This window comes from Callorhinus ursinus, unplaced genomic scaffold (genome assembly GCF_003265705.2).
Source record: "Callorhinus ursinus isolate GAN/ISIS: 27379988/994484 unplaced genomic scaffold, GSC_fseal_2.0 scaffold87, whole genome shotgun sequence".
Lineage (NCBI taxonomy): Eukaryota > Metazoa > Chordata > Mammalia > Carnivora > Otariidae > Callorhinus > Callorhinus ursinus.
The window spans coordinates 1,395,215-1,409,472 of NW_027397149.1; the positions used below are offsets into that span (position 1 = coordinate 1,395,215).

Genomic DNA, 14,258 nt, shown 5'->3' on the forward strand with positions numbered 1-14,258 from the left:
AGATTAACAACAGAAAAAAAGCAAAGTTTTATTATGTATGCATGAAGGCCCCGTCATGAAATTCAGACCTAACGAAATGACTGAGGCACGTAGTTTTTATCCTTTTAGACAAAGAGACAGTAAAACTGTGAAGGATTGAAAGGACCAAGAAAACTTCATAAATTAGTAAAAAAAAAAAAATAATGAACCTCTCGGCTCTAAATGTCCTATCTCTGGTGGTAAGGGTGTCTCTTTACCTCCCAGTATAGGGAGGGGACCTTTTGCCTGGGAGATTTATCTCTTGCTTTCGGGGTACAGAGGAGGGTCTGAGAGCTAGCCTCACATCGGCTATCTCTTAAGTAGCTTTTATTTTAAAATAACCAATATGTGGGGACACCTTGGCGGCTCAGTCAGTTAAGCATCTGCCTTCAGCTCAGGTCATGATCCCAGGGTCCTGGGATGGAGCCCTGCATCGGGCTCCCTGCTCCGCGGGGGCAGGGAGCCTGCTTCTCCCTCTCCCACTCCCCCTGCTTGTGTTCCCTCTCTCGCTGTGTCTCTCTCTGTCAAATAAATAAATAAAATATTTTTAAAAAGAGAGAAAACGCAAACTACCTTGTTTAAAATAAATAAATAAATAAATAAATAAATAAATAAATAAATAAATAAATAAAATAACCAATATGCAAAAGCGGCACATTTTGGGGCGGCTTTCCCCTGGCCCTTACGTAATGATCCCAAACTGTGTTTTATTCAAGTGACCTCACTTTCATTTCCTGGATGTTCAAGAATTCACAAATCAACGAAACCTGAAAAACAAAAACTAAATTTAATTCTGGCTCACGCCAGGGAGAAATGTAAGCAGAAGTGCCTCTTCTTGTGAAGCAAAGGACGAAGCTGGGTTATTACAGGGTTCGGGGAAGGTGAAATTAGGTAACATTGAGATGAAACAGTGTATGAATGGGCTCACAGCGAAGTGGGAATGGGAGCAGAGACGGCCCCAGCCCATCCTATTGTGCTGGAGACCAAGAAGGTTAAAAAAAAAAAAAAAAAAAGTTGGAAGGTTGTGTCGGCCTCCTTTCCTGCCCGGGCCTGGGAGAGCCGGTCCATAAACCTCAGTGAAAACAAGGGTGGGCAGGGTGTGGCCTCTCCGGGTGAACTCAACCCACACAGGGCAGATCCCTTCAGGCGAGGGTGGAAAATTCCACTTTTCATGTGGTTCTTATCCGAATCCCTTCCCTTAATTCATATTAAAGAGGTCCAAACACCTGTTTACTTCATGTCTTCTACCCCAGTATATCCACGTTTTGAAAGACATTATTTCATGGTAAATCGATTTCCTGGGGCGCCTGGGTGGGCTCAGTTGGTGAAGCGCCTGCCTTCGGCTCGGGTCATGATCTCAGGGTCCTGGGATGGAGTCTCCCCCACATTGGGCTCCCAGCTCAGCGGGGAGTCTGCTTCTCCCTCTCCCCCTCCCCCCTGCTCATGCTCGCTCTCTCGCCAATGAATAAATAAAAAAATCCCAAAAGGGAAACTAAAAAAAATCGATTTCCTTTTACGTCTCCTTTACCTTATAGGGACGGCAGTATTTTTTTTTGGAAATTATGTGGATAACTCCTGCAGTGCAGTTTACGCGGTACCAGGCCCCTTTGCAAGTGTCCTTCCCTGTGGTGTCTCACTCCATTCGCTCACCAACTCTGTGAGGTCAATGCAGTTATCATCATCCTCATTTTTACAGTAGAGAAAACCGGGGCACAGAGAGGGAAGGCGACTTGTCCGGGGTCACCCAGGAAGTAGTAGATCAAAGGTTTGAACCCAGGGCAGCTGGCTCCAGAATCCGCACTCTTAACCACTCTGCTAGCCTCCCTCTCGGGGGAGGGAAACTACCTAGGGACCTGCTCCTCCCCCCCCCCCACAGCTCAGGATATTAGGGGGCTTTCCGGATGTTTCTTATTGAAAAGGGGTGTTGGGTGTGTTAGGGGTGAGAACCCCTGACCTAGTTCGTGGTGTGTCCTTCACGCCACAATCTGCCACCAGGGTCCTGAGTCTGAGCCAGAATGGGGGTGGGGGTCAGCTGTTGGGGCAAGGGGCCGGGGACGGACAGGAAGGAGTTGGCCAGGTGAGGCCCTCGGATCCCCACTGGCCATGATGCCAAGGACCGTTTATGCTCAGACTCTGCCTCTTTCCTCCTCCTCCCTGAGGGGCGGGGATCTCCTCTGTGGAAAAATACCCAGCTGGGCGAGCCCCAGTGAGAGGGAGGAGGCGAGGGGAAGGGGCTGGGACTCACAGGACCGACTCTTGCCCCCTCTCGTGATTGCTGTTTACTGGGCCGGGTTCTGGGAAAGCGCCAGATTGCATCAGACAGGGCCTGAGGAGGACACGTGGCCTTATAAGTTGGGGCCGGTGAACAGGGAGGTGTCGGGAAACCAGACACAAACAAAGCTTTTGAAGACGACAGAGAGAGAGAGAGAGAGAGAGACGGCGAGAGAGAGTCAGATACAATGGCCTCCTTGCCGAGAGCAGCCAGCCCGGCCCGGCAGCCCCCAGGCCCAGAGGACGAGGACCCCAGCCTGGATGAGTACGACCTCTGTAGCCTGGCTCATTCCTACCTGGGTAAGGTCTGGCCCTTTCCCCCGCTTGGTCCCTCCACCTCCAACCCCACACTCCCAACTAGGATGCCTCCTTGGCCTTCTCCCCACCCCCAACCCGTTCTCTTGACCCCTCGAGTCATCTCATCTAACCCCTGGGCCACTGAGTCCTGTCCTGCACAGCCCTGGGACCTCACGCACCCCTAGACTATGGGAGCAACAACAGACCATCGGGGGCCCCTCACTCCACAGACGGGGCAACGGGGATTATGACTGCCCCAAAGCTAGGTGGTGACCACTCCCCAGTCTGCCTCCTCCAAACCATGCCCCTTCCACCCCGCACTCCCGGCCCCCTGCCTCTCCTCGGATGTACCATGCCTCCGTTCGCCTCACCTCAGCCTCTTGCCTGGTTCCCAGGAGGGGGAGGCCGGAAAGGTCGCACCAAGAGAGAAGCTGCCGCCAACACCAACCGTCCCAGCCCTGGTGGCCATGAGAGGAAGCTGGTGACCAAGCTCCAGAACACGGAGCGGAAAAAGCGAGGGGCACGGTCCTGAGGCGGAGCTGGAAGGAAGGAGTCGGGCGACCCAGAGGTCCCTCCGCCTCGGAAGGATGTGCCTGGATGTGTATGGTTGGGTGGGAAGAAGGGACCCAAGAGCCGTTGTCTCAACATAGAATAAAATGAGACACACATTCGACTCTGAGTTTCCTAGGGACCAGAGCAAAGGGGGAAACACAGAACCTTTCCAATTGGAGGGACATTTGGTTTATGGGGAGGGACACCGAGGCCCAGGGAGGCTAGGGTCCTTCTCTGGAGACACAGTGACCAGGACAGACGGGGTTAGAACCATCCCTCTCCTCCCTTGCCCTAGATGAGGCCAGAGCCTCCGACACCACCCGGCGACGGAGGCAGGACCACGGAGAATCGGAGAATCGGCACCTGAGGGCAAGGCCCAGGCCTGCTTCCCCCCACTTCTCTCCCCAGGACTCACCCTACCTGACTGAGGCTCTGAGGGGCCACCAAGGAAGTGCCCCCAGCCCCAGCAAAAGGACAAGATAGGGAGTAAGAGGCAGGGAATGGAGAGGCACAGTCGCAAAAAAAAAAAAAAAAAGCCCCTAAAAAGAAAGACAGCTAAGAAATTGGACCTCCCTCAGGGTGGGAAGGACAATAAACAAAGTACAGCTGCAGCTTATGTGTGGGATTTGTCCCCTCTCTACGTGGTGGTGGGTGTCCGCGTTTCTGCCCGCGCATGCCTGTGTTTGCGCCAGCCCCAGGTAGCCGGTTTCGTCAGCGTCTGTGTTTGGTTGTGTGCCTGGGAGAGGGTGTACCTGATTTTGCCTGGACGGGTAGAGGCCAGCGTGTTATTTTGGCGCGCATATGTTCTGGAGACCGTGTCTCCGTGGTTTCTTAGGAAATGCAAGAAAAATTCCTGTTTCTTTGTCATGCTGCCTGGGAAACAAGCCCCCCCCCCCCCCCCCCCTCCTCTCCATTTCTAGAAAAAACAATCTTATTGATCATATCATTTTCATATAAAACCACCTTCTGGGGGCGACTGGGTGGCTCAATCAGTTAAGCTTCCGACTCTTGATCTCGGCTCAGGTCTCCCTCCCAGGATCGTGAGTTCGAGCCCCTCGTTGGGGCCACACCCAGCGTGGAGCCTGCTTACAAATAAGATAAAATAAAAAATATATAAAAACCACCTTTTGAAGTGAATGGTATTTACTGGTGCCAAACGCAAAATGGAGAAAACTAGGATTTAGAACATTAAGGGATTTGCCCCAGATTACCGAGGGCTCAAATTCAAGGGTTCTCACTGTCCTCACCTATGGGGCCAGCCCCTCCGTCAAAGGGGTTGTCAGGACAGGGTTCTGGGAGGTCAGTGGGGGGAGGAAGATCCTTACCTCGTATACATACCCGTCTCAGGACCAGAGTTTGAGAAGGACATAGGGCAGATAAGAGGATCTATTGATTGAGATACAGGTTTGGGCTGCTGTAACGAAGACTCAAAATGGGATAGAAAGTTCTCCCTCTGTCACATAACAGCTCCAAGGGTCAGTACTCTTGGGCTAAAACGACAACTTCACTGTGTCAGGGATTCTAGCTACTTTTAGCCTCATTATTCTGCCACCCTCAAAACACGGCTTCCCCGGCGCTTGGGTGGTTCAGTCCATTGAGCGTCTGACTCTTGGTTTCAGCTCAGGTTGTGACCCCAGGGTCATGAAATCGAGCCCTGCGTCGGGCTCTGCGTTCAGCATGGAGTCAGCTTGAGATTCTTTCTCCCTCTGCCCCTGCCTCTCTCAAATAAATAAATAAATCTTAAAAAAAAAAAAAAACCCACACACACTCAAAAACAAACCATGGCTTCCACTCTGGGGTCCAAACAAGCAGCTTGGGTACCTGCCATCACATCTGTATCTCAATCTGTGGAAAGGGAGTAAGTAGGGAAGGGACCAGGGGAAGCCACACCAATTCATTTTTAAGGCCATGACCTAAAAGTAGAATCCATTACATTGGGTCAGAATTTAATTACATGGCCACACCTAACTACAAGAGAGGCTGGGAAACATGGTATTTAGGTGCTTAGCCATGTGTTGGCCAAAACTTGGGGAGGGCAGGAGAGTGAATACTGGAAAAAACTAGCAAGAAACATTTTCCACAGGCAGACTCAACAGGAGGAGGGAGAACACCCCTAGGCCCTGGCCAGAGCATTTTTCCGTTTCTCCTGCCCTTTCATGTAAGCCCTAGGCTGCAAAACTTGGAGCCAATTGTTCTTAGGGATACGAGCAGAGGGATGAGGCACGTGTTGGAGCAGTAATAGGTACACAGCCCACCCGGACCAGCTTGAACCTCTGGGAATCTCAGTCCATCGGCCTCCCCTGAGTCTGACCTACTAACAGTCACAGACTCTCTGGCTGGGTAGAACATTAGAGGACATCTAGTCCAACCCCACCGCACTCCAGACCGGGGTTGCCTCTGCTTGCTTGAATACCACTAGGGACAGGGAACTTGCTGCCTTTGAGTTGCCTGATTCCTTCTCAGAGCACCTTGTTAATGTGGGCTGAAGAGGCACCTGGGTGGCTCAGTCAGTTAAGCATCTGCCTTTGGCTCAGGTCATGATCCCAAGGTCCTGGGATTGACCCCACCCCCCAAAATCGGGCTCCCTGCTCAGCGGGGAGTCTGCTTCTCCCTTTCCCTCTGCCCCTCCCCTCCCCCAGCTTGTGCTCTCTCTCTCTCTCTCTCTCTCTCTCGAATAAATAAATAAAATCTTTTTTAAAAAAATGTGGGCTGAAATCTAACTAACTCTCCCACCTGCCCCCGAACAAGCTTCTGCTCCTCTGGGCCTTTCTGCCTGAGATACCTTCAATCTCACCCACCCTGCAAGGCTCAGTCAGCTCTTCAAAGTCTTCCATCACCAGCCCTCCACCACCCCCTGTCCCCTCATCTCCACCCAGGGAGACCCTTGCTCTGGAATCACAGGCACAGCAAACCTGTGCCCAGGTTCTCACAAGCATTTGGCATACAGCTCCTTCAGACTTCCCCTTGAGCCCCTCTTTCCGTGATAGATTATTTATTCACTCAGTTAATGCCTATCGGATGCCTCTTGTATTACCAGGGCCTGGTCGAGGGCATGGACTGCAAAGAGGGACAAATGAGACCCTGGTATGATTGGAACCAGGCCTTAGGGCCAATGGCCACTCTTGAACTCAGCAGGCAGATGGGAGGAGCAGCTCTATGCAGTGAGCTCTCAGCCCAGCACGGATCTGGTGTGTCAGCTTCAAAAAATCATGGCCACAGCTCCCAAGTATCGGGCTTACTGCTCTGTGATAGGTGTTTTATAGGCATTGTCCCATTTAATCCTTCCAATAACCCAACAGGCAGACTATTATTGATCTTATTTTCCAGCCCAGAAAACCAAGGTTCAGAGAAGGTAGGTAACTGGCCCAAAGTCACACAGCCACAAACTGCAGGAGTGGGATTTTGAACTTAGGTCTAATTTTTGAAGCCTAGGCCTTTCCTTTTTCACTATGTGCCTGAGAATAACCATGTACTGACAATGTGGAATCCTAGGTGTTAGTTAATTTCTGGTTAATTATTCCTTCTGAGCCTCAGTTTCCTGTCCTGTCAAAAGATACTTTATTTTTTTAAAAAAGATTTTGTTTATTTATTTGACAGAGAGAGACACAGTGAGAGAGGGAACACAAGCAGGGGGAGCGGGGGAGGGAGAAGCAGGCTTCCCGCCGAGCAGGGAGCCCGATGCGGGGCTCGATCCCAGCACCCTGGGATCATGACCGGAGCCGAAGGCAGACGCTTAACGACCGAGCCACCCAGGCGCCCCCAAAAGATACGTTAAAGGAGAAAACACAGTCTGCAAAGTGCTGTGTCTCTAGCTGAACCTGGCCACTCCCTGTGCTCTGAATCCTTTGACACTTCGCCAGAAGGCCCCACATGCTAGTCTCACTCCTGGCCTCTGGTTGGCCTTCCCTGGCCTTGCCCTTCCCTGGCACAGTCTCTGCCTGGGAGGCCTTTAGGCTGTTCCAGGAACCAGATAATTCCTGGAATTACTGAATGTTCAGATCCTGGGAGTTAGAGCCCCATTCTCTACCCTTTGCAGAAGGGCCTGGTGGGGCAGGGGGCAGGGAGTGGCTGAAATTCCCATGAGGACCTGGTCGGGCCGAGAACCCGCTCTTGACTCTCCCCACCCAGAGCCTCCCTCTTCCGTTCCACCCACTCTTCTACCCTCTTCCTTTTTGATCCCCTAGTTGCACGTAACGTCTGTCTCCCCGGTTTCTAGGGTTCCTCCTGAGAACGGAGGGACGACTGACCTCAACTGCCCCTCGGAAGCTTACGGATGTTTCCCCATCAGGTTTCCACGGTTCAAAGGATTCCCAGCTCATTGCCGAGAATCAGGACACTCACCATGGGGCTCTTTATTGGCTTCCCAGACACCTAGGCCTCTTACGCCCACTCAGCTCTCAGATGGGTATTTTTTTTTAATTTCAAAATCACCCCATAGTTGATTTTTAACTGGCACTCCTTAAAGGCAATGCTAATAATAGGCACAGTGAAGGCTACCATTATTGATCGTCTGCCCTAGGGTTTTCCCGGTCTCATCTCACTGAGTGCTTCTGTGATTTCTACCCTAAGTGCATTTGGCTATACCATTTGCCTACTTAGAACTTTTAAAATGACCTCCTTACCTTCTTCACTCAAATATATTTTAAAAGGAGATCAGGGGCACCTGGGTGGCTCAATCGGTGAAATGTTCCGACTCTTGATCTCAGCTCAGGGCTTGATCTCAGGGTCGTGAGTTCAAGCCTACTTTAAAAAAAAGAGAGAGACGACATAACCACCGAAAGTGGAAAACCACAATCACTTGCCATAACTAGAATTTTATAAAAAGAAACACCTAACTATAACTTTTTTCAGTCCACCTGTGCACACCGTCGATGACCTTGTGCGAGAAGAGTCACAGTGTGTTCACACTTGGAGAAACACTGCTTGTTTACGAGCCAGACACTCTGCCAGGTGCTTTGCATACACGGGAGGAGGCCTCATCGTCATCACTTGGTTACAGATGAGTTAAAGAAGACACGGATGCCTGGCTTCCCCTCCCAGAGACTCTGATTTCATTGGTCTGCGGTAGAGCCAGGGCTTTGGGAGTTTGGAGAGTGACTCTAACGTGCAGTGATGTTTGAGGACGTCTGATAACATTGGGCTTTTGTCTTGGGTTGCATATACCGAACACGGTCACAGCAAGGGCTCCCAAACCCTGTGCTCTCCTTACCATGTGGCCTTGCCACCTTCCCATCAAATGGGGGACACGGGACTGTGTTCCCTTTTTTTTTTAAAGATTTTATTTATTTGACAGAGACACAGTGAGAGAGGGAACACAAGCAGGGGGAGTGGGAGAGGGAGAAGCAGGCTTCCCGCCGAGCAGGGAGCCCGATGCGGGGCTCGATCCCAGGACCCTGGGATCATGACCTGAGCTGAAGGCAGACGCTTACCAACTGAGCTACCCAAGTGCCCAGGACTGTGTTCCTTTGAACATGGGAGGAACTCCCCCAGAGTTCTGGGGGGAGTTCCTGGCCTGATAGAGTCAGGCAGAAGGCGTGGCAGCATAACACACCGCAACACCATGCACTTCTACCTTGTGCTCTGGAGCCCAGTCGCCCTGCTATGAGAAAGTCCAAAACAACACACATGAGGAGATGACGTGGCAAGGCCACGTGTCGATGTCATTCTGGTCTTCGGCCCCGCTTAAGCCCCAGCTGAAAGCCAAGCGTGTGAGCGAAGGGAGCCTGCAGATGGTTCCAGCCCTCGCTGTAGAGTCACCTCCAGCCACTGAGTCTTCCGCGATGAGGCCCGACATACAGGGGACCAGAGACAAGCCCCCGCCAATTGCCCACCTACAGACTCAGAGCATAATAAAATGTTCATTGCACAGCATTATGTTTGGGGATGGTTGGTTACACAATAGTGACTGGAACAGCCTTATGGTCCCCCAGACCCATGTCCAGATCCTGTCTGCGAACCTGGCTGTGACCTGAGACAAGTTATTATTTACTCTCGATCTTGACGTCCACATCTGCGAATAGGAGATGAAGAGTACACCCACCTCCTGGAATGGCTTTGAGAACTCAAGGAAGTGGAGCTTTTCAAGCACTTAGCAGGGTACCCGACCCCGAACAAGAACTTAAGGAAACTGCAGAGTAGCACACAGAATGGGCTCTGGACCCAGACTCCGTGGGTTCAAGTCCCAGCTCTCTTATTTTCTCCATGACCTTGGGCCAGTTACTTGATCTTTCTAGCCTTGGTTTCCCCACATGTAAAATAGGAATGCCAGTACATTCAACACAGGGTTGGTTGCTGTGATTAAGTAAGTGTTGCAAAATGCATAGTAAGCAACATGTAAGTCATTAAAACAACGACAGAACCAGAGCTCAGGCATGCCAGAAACGTGATCTATTGTGTAAGCTGAGATTTCCTGCCCCTTTTCTGCCCACAGCAGGTGTTTGATGGGGTCAGTTCACAGTGTTTTCTCTCCTTCCTCCAGCGTTGCTCAGGAGCAGAGCTGGGAAGGGGCACAGGTTGCTCCTGGCCTCAACATCCCCTCGGTACACCAGCATCTACCAAGGTGTCCTCACCTCCGCCGCCCCTCCTGTCCTTTCCGCTCTTTCCCATCAACCCACACAGCCGTGCTCTTGCTGGGCTCCCGGCCACTTCCCACAGCCCCCATGTCACACGTGGGTGCAGGGATATGTCTGGGGTCTGTCCACTGCTGGGAAAGGGGGTGCAGTCCCTCCCGTCCTCAGATCTCTCCATACTATTCAGAACGAGCATGGCCTGGACTCTGTGGGGACACATCAGTTCTAACTTCTCCTTGTTTCCTTTTCAAATTGCTCCCTTCCTTCCTTGACTTGGGGAGTATTTTAAAGTCTGCCCCACCCCACATCCACCTTGTTCTTACGTCATCACGATTCTCCCCACGTTTCAATTCTTCGGTGCCTTCAGTCCCCTACCGCTGTCGAACTAAAAACGAAACTGCACTGACATCCCTCCACCATAGTGACGAGAGCCACGTGGCCCTCGCTGATTTAACAGGAATGGGATGAGCGTAAGAGGGAGTATGGGGAAACTCCACCTTGGTTTGTATATAAAAATTGCATGGTGATGGATGGTAACCAGGCTTCTGGTAGTGATCGCATTGCAGAGTATACCAACATTGAATTATAATGTTACGCCCGGAGCTTACATGGTATATACCAATTTGACTTCAATAAAAAAGCATGAAAATATTATTCAGCCACAGCAATTGTTTTTATTATTTATTTATTTATTTATTTATTTGAGAGAGAGAGAGCACATGAGAGGGGGGAGGGTCAGAGGGAGAAGCAGACTCCCCACTGAGCAGGGAGCCCGATGCGGGACTCGATCCCGGGACTCCAGGATCATGACCCTGAGCTGAATCAGCCACAGCAATTCTTATTATCACACTGAATATTTGCTAACGTCCTGCGGGAGGGCAAAACCCTGGGTTATGGGTTCACTGCCGGTCAGGGGCTGAGCCGGGAGTGGACCAGCTGTGCTTACACCCACATGCCCCATCCGTCCGAGGGTTCTAGAGAGCTCCGTGGCCTTTAGGAAGTCGGTGGGGGGAGGGGCAGGGAGAAGCAAAGAAGGGAGAACAACCCATCCTCGGAGTTCCTGTGTGAGCAGCCAGCCCCAGAGGACACCTCTCCCCTGGGGCTGGACATAGCACCCAGGTCTCTGTTAACGAGAAGCCTTCCTTTTCTATGTAAAACAAAGTGTTCTTTGCTTTTTTTTTTTAAATGATTTTTATTTATTTATTTGACAGAGAGAGAGGGAGGGAGCAAGCACAAGCAGGGGGAATGGCAGGCAGGGGAGAAGCAGACTCCGCGCTGAGCAGGGAGCCCGATGCGGGGCTCGATCCCAGGACCCTGGGATCATGACCTGAGCCGAAGGCAGCGGCTTAACTGACTGAGCCACCCAGGCGCCCCTGCTTTTCTGATTATAAAAGCAGTTAAGGCCGAGGAATCAGAAGATAACCACCGACTTCTGGGTTCAGTACTCCTGACTGATCACACCCTCCTTCCAGCTTTTTTTTTTTTACCCCCCATTTGTTTTTTTCCCCCTCCTTCCAACTTTAGTCTTATATCAGCTCTGTGCAAACTTATCCTGTTCTCTCTCTTCTGGAGAACTGGTTTGGAGAGTTGCTTTTTAACTGTTTGAGGTTACACTTCATTTATTCATTCGACAAATATTTATTGAGCTGGGGAAAAATCTAGAAGCTATGGATACAGCGGTAAAATGGAGCTTGCATTCTAGTGGGGGCAGACAAACAATGATAAGTGAACGAACCAAACACAAGAATTTCGGCAGGGCTTGCGCAATTTAAAAATGCCTTGTTTAGGGAAAGCCTCACCAAGAAGGGAGGGCCTTTAAAGAGTGAAGGCCGGAAGGAAGTTAGGGAGGGCTTTGTGCTGAAATTCCTCCTTATTTCCTTAAGAGCACACAGTACCCTCTAACATCCTATGTATTTTACTTATTAATTTATTGTCTGGGGTCAGAGGAGGTGACTGCTGGCCGCCAAGACAACCCGAGGCAAGAAGGCCTGGAGGCTCAGTGACCGGAGGCCGAGAGCAGAGGCTGGGGAGGACGGCCAAAGGGTCCCCTCCTCTGCGTACACGGATCCTTCTGTCCCCCCATCAGATGCTGCAGTTCAGCCCCCCCGCCCCCCGTGTTCTCTCTCTCTCTCTCTCAAGTAAATAAATAAAATCTTTAAACAAACAAACAAAACCGTTCATGAATGAGTGTGTCAGAACTGGTCTCGCTTCCCACCACCACTTTTGCCGCGCACATTTCTCAAGATCCTCAGTTCCGAGGACGGCGGAGAGGACCCCAGGTGGGGGCCGGCCGGTAGGGCTCCTGGTCCTCTCAGCGAATGCAGGAGCCATCAATCATCTCGTTATCAACATTGAAACCTGGCACCGTTTGGACAGGAGGCCGCAGGGTTAGGCCTCTTGCTGTCTTTCGCTTCTGTTCAGGGTTTCTGTTTCCCGGCCCCCTCTCCCTTCCTTTGTTGGTTCATTGGAGGTGGTAAGCACCCGAGTGTGGAGCGCCGACTGTCCCAGTTATAGTTGATTACACCCCGTCCTGTGTCAATGACATTTGCTAAGACAGTACCCCTTCAAAAAATATGTGATATGATGGATGTGTCCATTAACTCAAGGTGGGGGGAAACTTTCACAGTGTACACATGGATCAGATCATCACCTTGTGTACTTTAAATAGTTTATCATTTTATTGGTCAATTATACCTCCATAAAGATGGGGGAAAAAAGAGTATGACTTCTCAAACCATACTATTTTGGTTCAAATTTCAGTCCTGCTATCGCTGTGTTATTAACCTCAGTTTCCTGGTCTGTAAAATGGATTGTTTTGAGGAATACATGCATGCGTGTGTGTGTGTGTGTGTGTGTGCGCGCGCGCGCACGCACAAACCCGTTTGAGCAGTGTCTGCCATATAGAGAAGGCTCATAAAAGCTAACTGTTACACCAGGCGGTATAGCGTAAGTGGTTAAGAAAACCAGAGGTCCTGGGTTCAAATCCCAGAGCTGTCGCTTACTAGCTAGGTAACCTTGGCCACAAAGCCTTAATGGTCCTCAGTTTCCTTTTCATATAAGGAACGTGAATAATAATACCTACAGGATAGGGTTATTGTGAAGATTACATGAGCCAGTAGTTGAAAAATGCCTAGCACATAATTTGATTAAGTTATAATATAATTTTATAATTATAATATAATCTTATAATATAATTTTAACTTATTCCATTCTGTGTAGTAAGCTCCATGAAGGCAGAACTTTCTGCTGGCCCCATTCACTGCTGAGCTCCAATGCCTAGAATAATGCCTGGGACATACTGAGTTGGTACTTGGTAAATATTGACCAAGCTTCTGCTGTTTTCACATCGTCCTTTTTTTTTTTAAGATTTTATTTATTTATTTGACAGAGAGAGAGACAGCGAGAGAGGGAACACAAGCAGGGGGAGTGGGAGAGGGAGAAGCAGGCTTCCCGCCGAGCAGGGAGCCCGATGCGGGGCTCGATCGCAGGACCCTGGGATCATGACCTGAGCCGAAGGCAGTCGCTTAACCAACTGAGCCACCCAGGCGCCCCTTCACATCGTCCTTTCTATCTGAAATTCTCTCTCCACTGGCTTCTGATAGAGTGCTCTTTCTACCACACGGTATATTCACCTTTATCATTAAAAAAAAAAAATCTGGTCTGTGATTTTTTTTTTTAAGATTTATTTTTTTTTTTTTTTTTTGTGAGAGCGAGGATGAAGAGTAGGGAGCATGAGAGGAAGGAGGGTCAGAGGGAGAAGCAGACTCCCAGCTGAGCAGGGAGCCTGATGCGGGACTCGATCCCGGGATTCCAGGATCATGACCTGAGCCGAAGGCAGTCGCCCAACCAACTGAGCCACCCAGGCGCCCCTGGTCTGTGATTTTTTTTGACATTGGAAATCCATTGTGAAGGCAGATCAAAGAGGGGGAGGCAGAAACCCGGGCTGCAAATGGCAGAAACACAGCTCAAAATAACTTCAGCAAAAAAGAAGCACCTCATGAAACTGAACACTTCAGAATAATTGCTTCAGGACTAGCTGGATCCAGGAGCCCAAAGTCAATAATAAGCTTCCCGTCTCCCTCTCCAGCTGTCAGCTCTACTTTCCCATGTGTTGGCTCCCACCTGAGGCAGGGTCTTCCCTCATGGTGGCCAACAGTAGATCCAGATTCACATCCTACCTGTTTAGTCATATCTGCAGGGAGAAAGCCTCTTTCCTGACAGCAAGTCCAAGGACTGACTCTCAGTGTGTCACGTACCCACTCTTGAACTGTCCACTCTAGTGACTGGCTGGGCCTGTCAGATGCCCACCATGGGGGGGAATGTCAGCCTATGTAAGAAGATGAATAAATTCCCCAAAGGAAAATCCAGATTTTTTTTTTAAAGGAAGAATGGGTGGGGGCAGGTGGAAATGAGAGATGGCAATGACGTCCCAAGGGATACTCTTCTCCCCTCACTCTCTCTCTCAGTTGACAAGCTCTGCTTTATGTGCTCTCAAGAGTAATAACACTTGCCCATTTTCAGAGCCCACATTCACTCTCTTTCTCTGTGAGG

At 50.4% G+C, this 14,258-nt stretch overlaps 1 protein-coding gene across 1 annotated transcript; it reads left to right on the forward strand.

Moving 5' to 3' along the window:
* The first annotated feature begins 2,342 nt into the window (after window positions 1-2,342).
* Window positions 2,343-4,261, forward strand: NUPR1 (nuclear protein 1, transcriptional regulator). The gene is made up of 3 exons (XM_073888142.1): window positions 2,343-2,589; window positions 2,982-3,131; window positions 3,434-4,261. Exons 1-2 carry the CDS (start codon window positions 2,478-2,480, stop codon window positions 3,116-3,118), a joined length of 249 nt encoding a protein of 82 aa, XP_073744243.1. The 5' UTR covers window positions 2,343-2,477; the 3' UTR covers window positions 3,119-3,131; window positions 3,434-4,261.
* The last annotated feature ends 9,997 nt before the right edge of the window (window positions 4,262-14,258 follow it).

What these genes read in the sequence shown, in the direction of transcription:
- NUPR1 (XM_073888142.1), top strand. Translation starts at nt 2,478, where the DNA reads ATGGCCTCCTTGCCGAGAGCAGCCAGCCCGGCCCGGCAGCCCCCAGGC. An exon ending in CCTGGCTCATTCCTACCTGG is followed by an intron (nt 2,590 to 2,981) that starts GTAAGGTCTGGC and finishes CCTGGTTCCCAG; the next exon opens with GAGGGGGAGGCCGGAAAGGT.